Raw genomic sequence first — 15021 nt, 5'->3', positions numbered from 1 at the left:
TGTAAGAACGCTTGTAAATGTCACAATGTACCCCCAGCACGGCAATAATAAAATAAATAAATAAAAAGAAAGAAAAGGTATTCCAAAAAAAGTTCCTATCATTATAAGACACCATGGACTTTTGAAAAAAGTTTGAAAGGGTAGGTTAGATGGAGAAAAACTCAGAGAATAAAAGTGACATTTGACACCTAGCCATGAACCTGTGGTAACTGATAATTTAGGGAGGTTAATTTATAATGTAGTTAATCTACATGTGACATGACAAATTACCTGTTGACTACAACTATAATTCTCATCTGGTACAGAGACTCCAATCATGTTCAGGCATTCTCCAGGAAATCAAATCCATAATACTGATTTGAAGAAAATGAGTAATTCATCTTTCCATAAATACATTTCGTTCTTGTTCTCAGAACTAATATCCTTCCTAAGGTATTATCGTTCTTTACCAGCACTGAGATTCAGGAGGCTCGTGGTGGTGCATGTTACCAGGGGATGCCTCACCCAAGACTGCTCAGCAGACACCTGTCAGAATGACAGGATTTTTCATTCTGTCATGCTTAGCAAGGTGACTAATTATTACAACTGAATAGTGTTCCCGTTCGAGCTCTTTAAAAATACATGGCAATCTTAACTCTATTTGCTTCACAGCAGAATGAACTGACTGTAAGCGTGACTGGGTGTCTGTGTGTGTGTGCATGTGTGTGTCCGTGTGTTTGTGAATGTGTGTGTGTCTGTGTGTGCATAATTCAAATTTGCAAGCTGTATTCACTGAACATATATTCAATATATATGTATGTATATATATTCAAAATGGTAAATCCTGCTTTTTGGTTGCACAGTGAACACAAATTGTAAATTTGACATGAAACATTTTGAATGTCTTTAATTACTACATTCATCTACTATCCACACATTTTATGAAAAGTAGCTTTTGTTCAGGATATGGAAAGAGATCACAGTCCACTGTTACTGTTAGACAGAATACATTTCAAAAATATTAACACTGACAAAAAGAACCACTTGTGTTTTGACCAAAATAAATTCCTAATTTTATCCAAATGGTATTAAAGACTTTCTTTTATATGAAATGTATGGGTGAAGGAAAAAGAAAACAATTATGGGTAGCCCAGACATTTTTTAAATTTGCATTTGGCAGGTCTGAGAAGAGTCTGAGGATTTAAATGAACAGACTGCATGTGAACAGTTTCATCTCCTAAAATCTGCAGGACCCCAGCTCCATATTCTCTGATGGTTCCACGTTACCTCCTCGGGGACGGCTCTTATATTAACAAAGCCTTTTCTGAAGACGATGAACACGCGGCGGGCTCCACAGCGCAGAGCTGATGTCGCACAGTCAAAGGCGGTGTCGCCTGCTCCCAGCACAATCGCGGCTCCCCGTATCGATGGCAATGGAGAGTGACAGGCGCACATTCCTGAATGATGAAAGGGAAACCCCGTTTTCAAGTAGAGAAACCATTTCTGCCTGACAGCTCAAAAGATACTTGTACTCAAAGCAGTGTAAAATTGCATCTTGCAGTTTTCCAGGATAGAGTGTCACTATCAAATTATTCTGCTCCATTGAAAGACAGTTTTATTCCCATTTTAAAAATATGCTCATATATGTAATTTCAGTCACCACCTTCAGCTTCCTTTTCTTCCTTCTAGAAGAACTGCTATAACATGTAGGTCATAATAAACTGAAATGAATCAATTAAAACTCTCTTTATCAAAGTCATAATATATTTGCATCATTAAATTTCTGTGTATTAGAAGGAAAAAAGCAACCCTGATGATTGGGTTAATCATTTTCAACATTTCCAGTAAAATATTTTGTTTATGCATTGTTTTATACAGTTGCTTACATATAGCTCCGCTATCTATTACATTCAGTGAACTTTTAAGTTTAACACTTTGAATAAGTGCCCTTATCTAACTGAAGACTTTCTGAGAATGTCTTCCTTTAAAAGGCTACAATAAAATGTTTTCTCCTTTACAGTTGTTTTCTGTCTTTGTAAGATTAGGCAATAAAGGAAATCTGACTTTCTAAGTGTCCATGTTTCAAGGGCATCTACATGCAGACTTGATAATCATGTGAAGATCTTCATAAAAAGAGAAAAAGCAGATGTTTTCCGTGTGTACAGACTGCGGCTTTACCAGATTAAGTAAAACTGTTGATAGGATAAATTACTATGATTTTTGAAATGGCACCACAGATAGAATAGACCTACAATCTCAGTAAATGCAATCATTTTGTCTGGAAGGTATTGTGTTTGGGATTAAACAATTGGAGCTCGGTGCACTATGCCCTTCCTATGGAAGGGGTGTGAGACACAGCCCCTGGGTCTCTGCAGAGAAGACCATACGTGTCTTCAGCTGTTAACTTCTGCACAATGACTTAATACAGGTAGTTTCTTGACTTTTTAAATCTTGTGAGAAAAATGTAAGTTCTTATCATTTCTATAATTACATATAAGAACAACTTTCACCCTTCATAGCTAAGTTGATGACCCTAGCTGAGAAAAAGCCTGGCATAGTCTGAGGCTTTGGGCTGTTCTTCTTGGGGCAGGTGAAGTGACAGGGTGTCTATCGAAGTGTTTTAACCTCATAAAATTACAGATCAAGAAGACCTTGAACTTTCCTCCTGTGTGGACAGAAATCACGTAAGATATCTGAAGATTCAATCTATTTGAAAATTGCTCCAAAAATTCCTTCTATTTTATTAAGAACATTTTCTGATATTTGTTAAGGACTTAACTTTGGAGTAATTTTTTGTGATGCAATTTAGACCTACATATAACACAATAAAAAGTCATTATCATGATGCTTTCTTGGAAGAATGGACAAATAAATAATTTTGGAAAAGTGAAATATCAGGCTTTAAATTTTTTTACATTGGTACTATCAGCTCAAAGATCCATCTAAGATCAGAATAATATCCTACTCAGCTTGAATTTACTATAAATTCATAATTCAATAACTAACCTAGGCAGTGTTAAGAACAGAAAATAATAGGTTATACCTGGTTTACTTCCTTTGGCTACAAGTGGCAAAAAGTCTTTGGATGTGTAAAACCCCTGGTCCGGAGTCAGTCCTTGGAAGATACAATCTTTATTGGGTTCTGGCAAACCTAATTAAGAAGGATGATAAAATATTATTAGCCAGAGCTTTTCCAAATGCATATTAAAATAAAGGAAAAAAAGCTGTGATCTTTGAAATAATGTGACTCTTACAAAAAGTAAAACCTCTACAATCAATTCAACATAAAAATGTACAAAACACAGTCTAACAGATCTCTGAGTAGGCCTTTCATATATAACTAAGCATACATCATAATAATTTGCACATATACATATACATGAATAGAAACACAAGTGTACATATACATGTAAACACAGAATACAAGCTGGATGCCGGTGGCTCACGCCTGTAATCCTAGCTACTCAGGAGGCAGAGATCAGGAAAAACGTAGTTCAAAACCAGCCCAAGCAAATAGTTCATGAGACCCTTATCTCCAAAAAAACCCATCACAAAAAAGGGCTGGTGGATTTGCTCAAGGTGAAAGCCCTGAGTTCAAGCCCCAGGACAGCAAAAAAAGAAAAAAAGAAAAGAATTCAGTGTTAAGGGGAAAATGAGATTATATTGTTTCCTCATGCTATAAATCAAAGTAAGTTTGAGGAGTAACAAAATGCTAAGTATTAAAAGTCTGTAACAAAAACTAAATGAAACTATGAATTTATATTTATCTAATTCCTGAATAAGGAAGATCATTTTAAGAAAAAAAAAATAGGAAAACTCCCAAAGGAAAAACATGTATTTTGCCACAAAGATTCAGCCACTCCTAGACATCAAAAATGTAAATTAATTAAGAGGGAAATGACTAAACTGAAAAACATGTTAAGAAAGAAAAAGTCTTTACCATTCAAAGAAGTTTCTCAACACCAATAAGAAAAACATTAACTTTCTAATATGTACACAAAGGATAATGAAATTTGAAGCAAAAAAGTTGTAAGTGGGATTTAAGAATGTTATATGACCAGTGTAGAAAAAGAACCTGCCACACATTTTAGGAGAAATACACATTGGTGCTCAATTTCTAGAAAGTAGTTCTGAAACTGTCCTAAGGAAACACAAAGATATACAAATGCAGGTTCAATGCACAAAAATGATCAAAGAAAAAACAAAATAAAAAGATGAGTGAACATGAGAATTTCAACTGAATGAATAAATGAGCTTTCTTTCCAAAAAGAAAAGAAACAATTAAATGAATAAGCAGTACACAAACTCTAGGTACAACTATAAAAGTCAAAGTTTATAAAAAAAAAAGAATATATCTTATAAACCCAAACAATGATTATTTCTGTTGATGAGATGAAAGATATTCAGTTTTTTAAAATGTCTACAACATGCATTTAGCAAATTTATATTTAGGAAATGAGTACCAAGATTTTTAAAAGAAAATGAATTATAAATTAAAATTGTTTTTGAAGTATACACAGAGCAATATTATAGCAATCGAGAGATCCTAGAATAGAGGAGAAATAATTTATCCAAAAAACATAGGGAGAAATATATCATTTATTTGCTGTCTAAACTCATTTTGCCAATGGCTCAGTCGACAGAGAAAGAGCTTAGTTTATGATTAAGTGTCACTGCTGGTGAACACAGAGAGGAGTAAGATGGCACAAGGATGACTTTGGTCTTGCAGGATATGGAGGGAACCATATCTCATCTGAAAGCTGAAAGTTCTTGTGGTGATAAGACAATCAGCACAAACTACTGCCACCTTGTCAAATTCAAACAATCATTTTTCCTCCTTGTCCAGTGCCCTAAAACTCCAAAAAGATTTGCCTATAGATATTTGAAGATGCTTTATTTTTAAAAATTACTTCAGTTGTCTAGGATGGTTGTAGAAGTCACTTGACTTGTCTTTGTCTTGGCTCCTCTCTACATGAAATGAGGATAAGTCTTCATTTTCTGGAAAAAGAAAGGAGTATTTCCAAGGTATATTGGGAACAGTGCAGTATTATATAAATGTGCACTGAGTGGCTTAAAAGATTCATTTCAACAATGTGGAAGAAGTTTATAAAAGAAGTGAAATGTGGTCAGGCACCCGTGGCTCAAGACTGTTTTCCTAGCTACTTGGGAGGCTGGGATCAGGAGAATCGCAACTGGAGGCTAGCATGGGAAAACAGTTTGGGAGACCCCATCTCCAAAATAACCATAGAAAATGGATTGGAGGCTTATCTCAATAGTAGAGCTCCTGTTTTGCCAGCATAAAGCCCAGCCCCATCAAAGCCACAAACAAGAAAAGTAGTGAAATGTGTACCTGATAACTCTCTAATGATGATACAGTTTCTACTAAAAGCTGTTAAAATAGTTATAGTTTAAACTACACTTGATTAATCAATCAACAAGTACATATACTACATATTAGGATTTAAATAAGCATCAAGTCCCCTGTTTCATTTACTATGTCATGGAGATAGAATACTGTGTAGGCCAATTCTTTTCCAAGTTAAATCACCAAACAAGAGGAAAACAACCTGAAGTGTGATGCAACTTCAAGGTTCTGTGATGGCAGACACAAAACAAGGCACAGAGAATGTAAGAGAGGATAAAATTTCTACAGATATTGGCGAAAGGTCTAAAATTCTTTCTTTACCATATCCTCACCTGAGCTTTTACACACTTGCCACAGTTCAGGCAGAGAGGGGAATTTTATATCTATGTTTTTACCTATACCCACCTCTAATAAAATACCTGCTTTGAACAAGACATTCTCAGGAAATATACCCCCTACCCCAAATGGACTTTTACTTTCCTCTCAGAATTATTTCACACAAAAAATTGCATACCTAAAATTTACATTTCATTTTTTTCTCCACTTAGTTTAAGACACTGACAAAGACAACAGAGTTTTCATTTCACTCTGCATTTGTGCCTATAATGGATTTAACATTTACTGGGTCAGTAAATGCTTAACAGGTCAGTAGTTAAATATTCTGACCTATGGATGTTGGATAAGTAGAGAAGCGAGACAGCAATGAGACAGGTTCAATGTGATTAGGTTATGCCTGCAGCTTAGTAAGCCACAGCCCAGGTCACACACACAAGGGTCCCAAGATTCACGGAGCCCTTCTCCCCACTGGGTGACAGGTCATTCTGAATGCCCCAGGCCAAGGCATGACTAGCTCTCTTCATGGACACTTTGGCAGTCTTCTGGTCCACACAGATTTTGGACTTACCTCAAAATTATATTAGCCAGTTTCCTATAATAAATCATCCATCTATCTATCTATCTATCTAATCTATCATTTATTTTCTATCTATCCATACATCTACCTACCTACCTACGTATCCATCCATCCTACTGCCTCTGTTTTTTTTTCCAGAAATCCCTGAAATTGAATTCCTTAATTTCTCTGATCTTCTACTACTTCATTTTTAACTACAGATAATAATTACACTTACCTCATGGATGAGAGCTGTGTATGTATGCAATTCAACCTGGTACAAAATGAATGCTCAGCAAACATTAGCAATAGGCTAATCAATCAATAAATATAAACATATTTATCCCATATTTATTTCATCAATTCTTTCAAACTTCACATCTCTTGCTCAGGAAAGAATAAGACTTAAATCAAAGAAAAGTGGAAGGTGAATGGAGAGGGTAATGAAGGGTGAATATGGTCAATGTACTTTATAGTACTTTATAGAATTGTATGAAAATAAAACAATGACACCTGCTGAAATCATTTTAAGTAGGGGGAGGGGCATGAGAGGAAGTGATGGAGAGGTGAACCTAAGCAAGATACATTGTAAGCATGTGTGGAAATGTCACAATGAAGTCCCCTGCACAACTACTGCATGCAAATAAAAATGTTAATTGAAAAAGAAACAAAAAGTCAAAGTAAACTATTGAATCTCAGAAAATTTAAGTCAAGTTCTACAAAGAAGGAAAAACAGGAAAATTTAAAGTGAAATACAAAAAATAATCTTGCAAATACCAATCTAGCAAAGGAAAACTTCCCTGTGTGTAGAGAGCATATTACAAAACAAGGTGTGTGTCTACACCAGAATGATTTCAGAATGACACTGAAGTGAGTTTTAATTCCCCTTTCAGTTGAAAGAAGAGAGTTGATGAGACAGAGGAATTGACAAAACTTCCTCAAGCAGCTCCATGTTGTACATGTATGGTATTAGTTTGTCTTTGAAGAAAGCAACAGAGACTGTTTTTTTTTTTCCTGGAACAGTTGACAAAATTTTCGGTTTTCATCTTGTCTTTTTACAAAGGAACACCTTCTTAAGAATTATTGACAAATGGTAATTTCCATGATCTCTGAAATAGGAAAAAATTCTGCATGTACTACAGAAAATTTTATTTAATATTATTGACTACAGGTACTACTTTAGATACATAGCATATCAGGGATTTATAAATAATAATTCATTTGAATCCTCAAAATAACTTTATGGGGTGCCAAATATTATTGTCATTTGAATTTTCAATAGATGAGATTGAGACACAGAATTTAGATAGCTTTGCTGCAGGTCACATAATAAGTAAGTGTCAATTTCTGAGAATTGAACCCAGGGCCTCATACTTGCTAGGCAGCCACTCTACCAGCAATTTGGTGTTGTTATTTTTTAACATAGAGTCTTGTTTTATGCCTGAGTGGGCCTGGAAAACAGTCTATTTGTGCTTCCCTGCAAAGCTGGAATAACAGGGTACCACTGTATCCAACCATTGATTGAGATAAGGTCTCAGGAACTTTTTGCCTGGGCTATCCTTGAGCCAAGATACTCCCAATCTCCACCTCCCAAGTAACTAAGATTACAGCCATGAGTCCCCACAACTAGCTTTGACAATTTCTTAACTAGACTCTGGGTGTAGCATGTATGCATTAACTTCAAAATGCTACCTTTTTCAGGTATAAGGTTATAGTTAAGACAGGTTACAATGGGATGGTGAATAACTAGTGATTTGCACATGCATGTGTTCAGTTTCACTGTAAGGCTACAGATAAACACTGCATAAAATGTGTGTGCAACCAGGTTCCAAGTTAATGGTAAAGAAATGACTGGCTTTTTCCTTTGACCGCCTTTTGTGTGTATGTGTGTGATTGTTTTCAATAGTAAAATTACTTTCTGAAATGTTTTCCTTCTTAAGTATATCCCTCTTAGGTATCTGGTGGTTATTTTTTAGTATTTGATAGTCTTTGAAAAATGTATCCCTGCTTTCCTTCCAAACTACCTCCCTCTGGAACAACGAAAGAATAAATAACTGTGATGCAGGTAGTAAACTCATTCCTTGGCTCATATCAAGTTCTGCAATTAACATTAACAAGATATTAAATATTCTGTTACATGTTATCATCTAGAAAGTAATAAAGGAAGAATAAGCTTTTAAGGCTTAGTCTTCATAGCTGAGATAGGATATGCTTAAGAATTGTTCAGATTTTATGTCTGCTTGTTCTCCTGTGCTGGGTCTTTTATTCAGTGTTAACTGAATTGAGCAAGCGTTTGTGTGACAGTTCTTGTTCTTGAAGGCCTCTGTTTGAATGACAGCTAAGCCACCATGGTAATGACAGTCATCAGATAGACCTGTCTTTGGAGAGTGCTTCACAAATCCCACAGAAGAGGAGAAGGCAGCACAGCCCACTAAGAAACTATCTCAGGTTCCTGGTGAAAGGTCGTGACTTACAAAAAAGGGTAATGTTCCAGTATACCAAATGCAACACAAAAGAACACATCAGTTCTTGCTATTTCACACAAATGCTATTTCAGTCAAAAGATTTTGGTAGACAACTAAAACACCATGGATTACATTACTTCTAAATTGACAAGGTAAGAACATCAAAATGCAGCTGATGGCGAGTGCCACAGATTTTGCATGCTACAAAGTTTTCTTAAATCTGAGATACTAATTTTTGTCTTTTTTGACATATATTCCTTATATTTATTCATGAAGTACAGTATTATAATTCAATACATGAATACAATTTGTAGTGATCATATTAGGGTAATTTGCATTCCCATCTCCTCAGATATTATCACTTCTATGTGTTGGGAACATAAAAGATCTTTTCTAGTTATTTTGAGATGTGTCATAGATCATTATAGTCCATAGGTAATCTACCGTGCTACAGAACACTAGAACTGTTCCCCTTTATAACTGTAGCTTTGAATCCATTATCTAATCTCTATGTCTCCCTTCCCCTTCTTAGCCTCTGTTCTACCAAGAGCATACTTTCCTCTAAAAGAAGAAGATAGGGCTGGGGGGAGGTTTAGTGGTAGAAGCTTAGCATACATGAGTTCCTGGGTTTGGTTTCTAGCACTACGGAGGGGGAGGAGGAAAAGAGGGAGGATGAGGAGGAGGAGAAGAGGGAGGATGAGGAGGAGGAAAGACTGTTGCATCTTCTTTGTCTTCTTTTCTAACCCAGGCTTAGGGAATGGTGGTCATTAGGAAGAGCATTAAAATGTAAAGACTAAATATGGAGTCCTTAAACAAATATTCATCTTTGTGAAAGAAAAACCCCATATGCCAATTGTTTTTGTTTATTTTTATTTATTATCTTTTAAAATATCGTAAGGCAAAACTGGCATATTTTTATTATTTGTAAACAGAATATTAGATAAGGGTAAACTTTTGAACTTATACTCTACATTAAAATCTAATTCTAGTTCTTACTTCTTATTATGGCTTTGATCAAGTAAATTATTCTTTCTTGGCAGCAACGTTCCTGTTATATGATCTTGGGAGAATAACATGAAAAAGTAAGTGTATGTAAAGCCCTTTGATAAATCTTTCTTTTGATTATCATTCTCTTCCTAGAAGCCCTTATTTTATTTAATGAAATGACACATTTAGTTTGTCATAAATTAACTGTTATCTAATCCATTACACACAGGGTTAATAAAATTGAACACTGTAGTGGCATTGCTGAACAGATTGGTATCATAGTCCACGAAATTAGTATCTTTGGCTACAATGAAAAGATATGCTGTAAGAATATTCTTCTAACCTCACTCATTCTGCAGGCTACCATTAACTCAAACCATATGTACATCGAGACTAGAATAGAAGCAAGATAAATCCCTTTTAATGATGAATCTGTCTCTCAATTAGGAGCAGCAAGAATAACATGGTCTCTCAGAGAGCAAGGACCTAAGAGTCTGATGAACCAGTTTCCAGTGTACCTATTTCCACCTTCTAGATAAACTTGCATAAAATTGGTTAATACTTTGGCTCTCAAATCCCTTGATTTTAGAGTAAAGATAACCTGGCTTGCTGGCCAGAAATGTTTTGAAAATTAGAATTAAAAGGACCCATAAACACCCACAGAGTGGGAGAAAATACTTGCCAGCTATACATCAGACAAAGGACTGATAACCAGAATATACAGGGAATTTATTTTTTTTTTCATTTTTCTTTTATTATTCATATGTGCATACAAGGCTTGGTTCATTTCTCCCCCTTGCCCCCACCCCCTCCCTTACCACCCACTCCACCCCCTCCCGCTCCCCCCCTCAATACCCCGCAGAAACTATTTTGCCCTTATCTCTAATTTTGTTGTAGAGAGAGTATAAGCCATAATAGGAAGGAACAAGGGGTTTTGCTGGTTGAGATAAGGATAGCTATACAGGGCATTGACTCACATTGATTTCCTGTGCGTGGGTGTTACCTTCTAGGTTAATTCTTTTTGATCTAACCTTTTCTCTAGTTCCTGGTCCCCTTTTCCTATTGGCCTCAGTTGCTTTAAGGTATCTGCTTTAGTTTCTCTGCATTAAGGGCAACAAATGCTAGCTAGTTTTTTAGGTGTCTTACCTATCCTCACCCCTCCCTTGTGTGCTAAAGCTTTTATCATGTGCTCATAGTCCAATCCCCTTGTTGTGTTTGCCCTTGATCTAATGTCCACATATGAGGGAGAACATACGATTTTTGGTCTTTTGAGCCAGGCTAACCTCACTCAGAATGATGTTCTCCAATTCCATCCATTTACCAGCGAATGATAACATTTCGTTCTTCTTCATGGCTGCATAAAATTCCATTGTGTATAGATACCACATTTTCTTAATCCATTCGTCAGTGCTGGGGCATCTTGGCTGTTTCCATAACTTGGCTATTGTGAATAGTGCCGCAATAAACATGGATGTGCAGGTGCCTCTGGAGTAACAGTCTTTTGGGTATATCCCCAAGAGTGGTATTGCTGGATCAAATGGTAGATCAATGTTTAACTTTTTAAGTAGCCTCCAAATTTTTTTCCAGAGAAGTTATACTAGTCTACATTCCCACCAACAGTGTAAGAGGGTTCCTTTTTCCCCGCATCCTCGCCAACACCTGTTGTTCGTGGTGTTGCTAATGATGGCTGTTCTAACAGGGGTGAGGTGGAATCTTAGTGTGGTTTTTAATTTGCATTTCCTTTATTGCTAGAGATGGTGAGCATTTTTTCATGTGTTTTTTGGTCATTTGAATTTCTTCTTTTGAGAAAGTTCTGTTTAGTTCACTTGCCCATTTCTTTATTGGTTCATTAATTTTGGGAGAATTTAGTTTTTTAAATTCCCTGTATACACCCACAGAGTGGGAGAAAATATTTGCCAATTATACATCAGACAAAGGACTGATAACCAGAATAATTCACTTGCCCATTTCTTTATTGGTTCATTAATTTTGGGAGAATTTAGTTTTTTAAATTCCCTGTATACACCCACAGAGTGGGAGAAAATATTTGCCAATTATACATCAGACAAAGGACTGATAACCAGAATATACAGGGAACTTAAAAAACTAAATTCTCCCAAAACTAATGAACCAATAAAGAAATGGGCAAGTGAACTAAACAGAACTTTCTCAAAAGAAGAAATTCAAATGGCCAAAAAACACATGAAAAAATGCTCACCATCTCTAGCAATAAAGGAAATGCAAATTAAAAACCACACTAAGATTCCACCTCACCCCTGTTAGAACAGCCATCATTAGCAACACCACGAACAACAGGTGTTGGCAAGGATGCGGGGAAAAAGGAACCCTCTTACACTGTTGGTGGGAATGTAGACTAGTATAACTTCTCTGGAAAAAAATTTGGAGGTTACTTAAAAAGTTAAACATTGATCTACCATTTGATCCAGCAATACCACTCTTGGGGATATACCCAAAAGACTGTGACACAGGTTACTCCAGAGGCACCTGCACACCCATGTTTATTGCGTCACTCTTCACAATAGCCAAGTTATGGAAACAGCCAAGATGCCCCACCAGTGACGAATGGATTAAGAAAATGTGGTATCTATACACAATGGAATTTTATGCAGCCATGAAGAAGAACGAAATGTTATCATTAGCTGGTAAATGGATGGAATTGGAGAACATCATTCTGAGTGAGGTTAGCCTGGCCCAAAAGACCAAAAATCATATGTTCTCCCTCATATGTGGACATTAGATCAAGGGCAAACACAACAAGGGGATTGGACTTTGAGCACATGATAAAAGCTTTAGCACACAAGGGAGGGTAAGGATAGGTAAGACACCTAAAAAATTAGTTAGCATTTGTTGCCCTTAATGCAGAGAAACTAAAGCAGATACCTTAAAAGCAACTGAGGCCAATAGGATAAGGAGACCAGGAACTAGAGTGAGATCAAAAAGAATTAACCTAGAAGGTAACACACACACACAGGAAATTAATATGAGTCAACTCCCTGTATAGCTATCCTTATCTCAACCAGCAAAAACCCTTGTTCCTTCCTATTATGGCTTATACTCTCTCTACAACAAAATTAGAAATAAGGGCAAAATAGTTTCTGCTGGGTATTGAGGGAGGGAGGAGAGGGAGAGGGGGGAGTGGGTGGTAAGGGAGGGGGTGGGGGCAGGGGGGCGAAATGAACCAAGCCTTGTATGCACATATGAATAATAAAATAAAATAAAATAAATAAAAGGACCCATAAAGCACTCTGACAAATCTAAAATAATATTCAAACCTAGGTCATTATTACTATCTTGAGTACGATATAAAATCTATGGAAAATAAAGATCCAGTGGTAGAGAAGTTTTTGGTAAACACCTTCAGACACAAAATATATTGTAGTTAATCACAAAAAGTAATTTAGATGGCTATATGCAAATATATGTGTGAATCTTATATAAAATCATAAATGTATCTTGCATATATGCTATATATGAGGTAGAAAAGATAAATATTCCTAAATGAAATCCAGGGTGTTGGGATTGCAATATGAAAGTAAAATAATTATTTCAAGAAACTAAGTATTATACAATTCCATGAAGGATTATAAAATTTTTCATCTGTCACTTAATGATCACTTATGTGACTCAAAGGATTTCTATCTTACCTCCAAGAGAAACTAATGCCATATGGGTCATCGTTCTAAGATCCATATATTGATTGAAAGAGAACAGATCTATAATGCCCTATTTCTGTTCTTTTCTCAATAAAATTCCCTGTCTTCTCTTGGACACTCCACTGTAAATATGGTTAGCTATGAGTGTTTGGACTGAATTTAGAAAGAATGGAGTGATTCAATATAGCATATTTGAACTTAGATCACCATGCATGACAATAATATTCATTTCATTGATTTTCAAGTACATATTAAGCATCTGTGTCATGGATCTGCCATTTCATCTCTCTCAGTGTGACCACACACATTAATTGTGTGCACCACACAATTGGTTAGAGCATAACAATCTGAACCCTTTCAGAAAAATGTTATGAATGGAGTTACCCCTTCCATGATTTTTCCTATTACACAGGTATTTCTCTGTAGAAACTTATAGCAAAAGTCTAGAACCATGTGAAGTACTGAGATTTCTTAGACAATTTTGAAAACCTCATAGATGCTTGGTTTTATATTTAATATGAAAAACAGTAAGACTAAAAAGCCCTTAGTGAAGAGAATAAGATAACCAAAGATTATAATTCTTATAAAGTTGAATACAAATGTATTTTAATTAGTTTTCATACAGAAAAATGCACAAATTCTATTGTACTTATGTGATCAGTTCATACACCTTGGTGCAAGCGAGAGAAATATAAAGATAATAAACAAGTAATATATTAAAAAGACATCTATACTTAGGATCAGTCTCATCTCTTGTTCCATCCAGAGGACAGATGACACAATCAAAATAAGAAACACTTTGGAAGAAAGGTTGAAATGATTTTTCTTTACAGTTTTGTAGTATGCTAATTTTGTTATAATTAGAAAAGTTATTTTAATAATTAAAATTTAATTGTAACATAAACATAAGATCTAGCTAAAATTCCTTTTTCTAAACTATACACATTAATGTAATTTATATTTTTGTCATAAAATTCTATTTATTTCTGTGACTTTTGGTATTATTTATTAACGTGTGCTTTGTCTCAGGGCCTTTTCTCTTTTCCTCTTTATCTCCCTCTCTTCCTTTATCTTTCTCCTTTGGCTTTTGCGATAAAACAATTTCCTTATATTTTAATACCCACATTGTGAAGTAAGAGAAAAAAATTAAAAACTGAAACAATATGCCTTGGGCAAAGGGTTATTTTCTTAATGATTGAAATTCTTAGATGCTGTAGGAAATTACTATTTAGGACTGTGTAAGTATACTATATTCCAAAGTAAAGAAACCATTAATAATGAAATACTGAGAAGGAACAGTTATATTACAAAATAAATGTACCAGGCTTACAAAGAAAACAAATTTGCAACAGCCACCTGCTGTGGAGATGAGGTGGTAATCTCACCAGCAGGAAATAAAAGGAAAGAGAGGAGAATAATACAAAAGCACAGACATTAAAAAAGTAATTAAAACACTTATCTCCATCGACATACATAAGGAAAAAACCCTCCGCCAGCCACCTAAAAACATACTCTATTGAACTGCACAGCAGGAAGCAACATTAAAACTGCCACCATAAACATACATTCTGTGGAAGAAGAAGGCCCCTTTAAAAATGTAATCTCAAAAGTATTACTAATGTGTTAATCACCAGTAAATGTACCACACATTCATTGTTT

General features: G+C 35.4%; 1 protein-coding gene across 4 annotated transcripts in view; it reads right to left on the bottom strand.

The window, feature by feature from the left end:
- The window catches only part of Dpyd (dihydropyrimidine dehydrogenase), a 798376-nt gene that overhangs the window by 452435 nt on the left and 330920 nt on the right, over positions 1-15021 (bottom strand). For all 4 annotated transcript variants that reach the window (XM_074050934.1, XM_074050937.1, XM_074050935.1 and 1 more), the window contains 2 exons: positions 3023-3130; positions 1267-1436 (listed from right to left, as the gene is read on the bottom strand). In XM_074050934.1, the coding sequence (XP_073907035.1) occupies positions 1267-1436; positions 3023-3130 (278 nt within the window). The remainder of the gene's footprint in view (positions 1-1266; positions 1437-3022; positions 3131-15021) is intronic.

The sequence above is a fragment of the Castor canadensis genome, chromosome 12 (assembly GCF_047511655.1).
Source record: "Castor canadensis chromosome 12, mCasCan1.hap1v2, whole genome shotgun sequence".
NCBI classification, from domain to species: domain Eukaryota; kingdom Metazoa; phylum Chordata; class Mammalia; order Rodentia; family Castoridae; genus Castor; species Castor canadensis.
The sequence above is the reverse complement of the archived record's forward strand: the minus strand, read 5'-3'. Positions and strand labels throughout refer to the sequence as shown.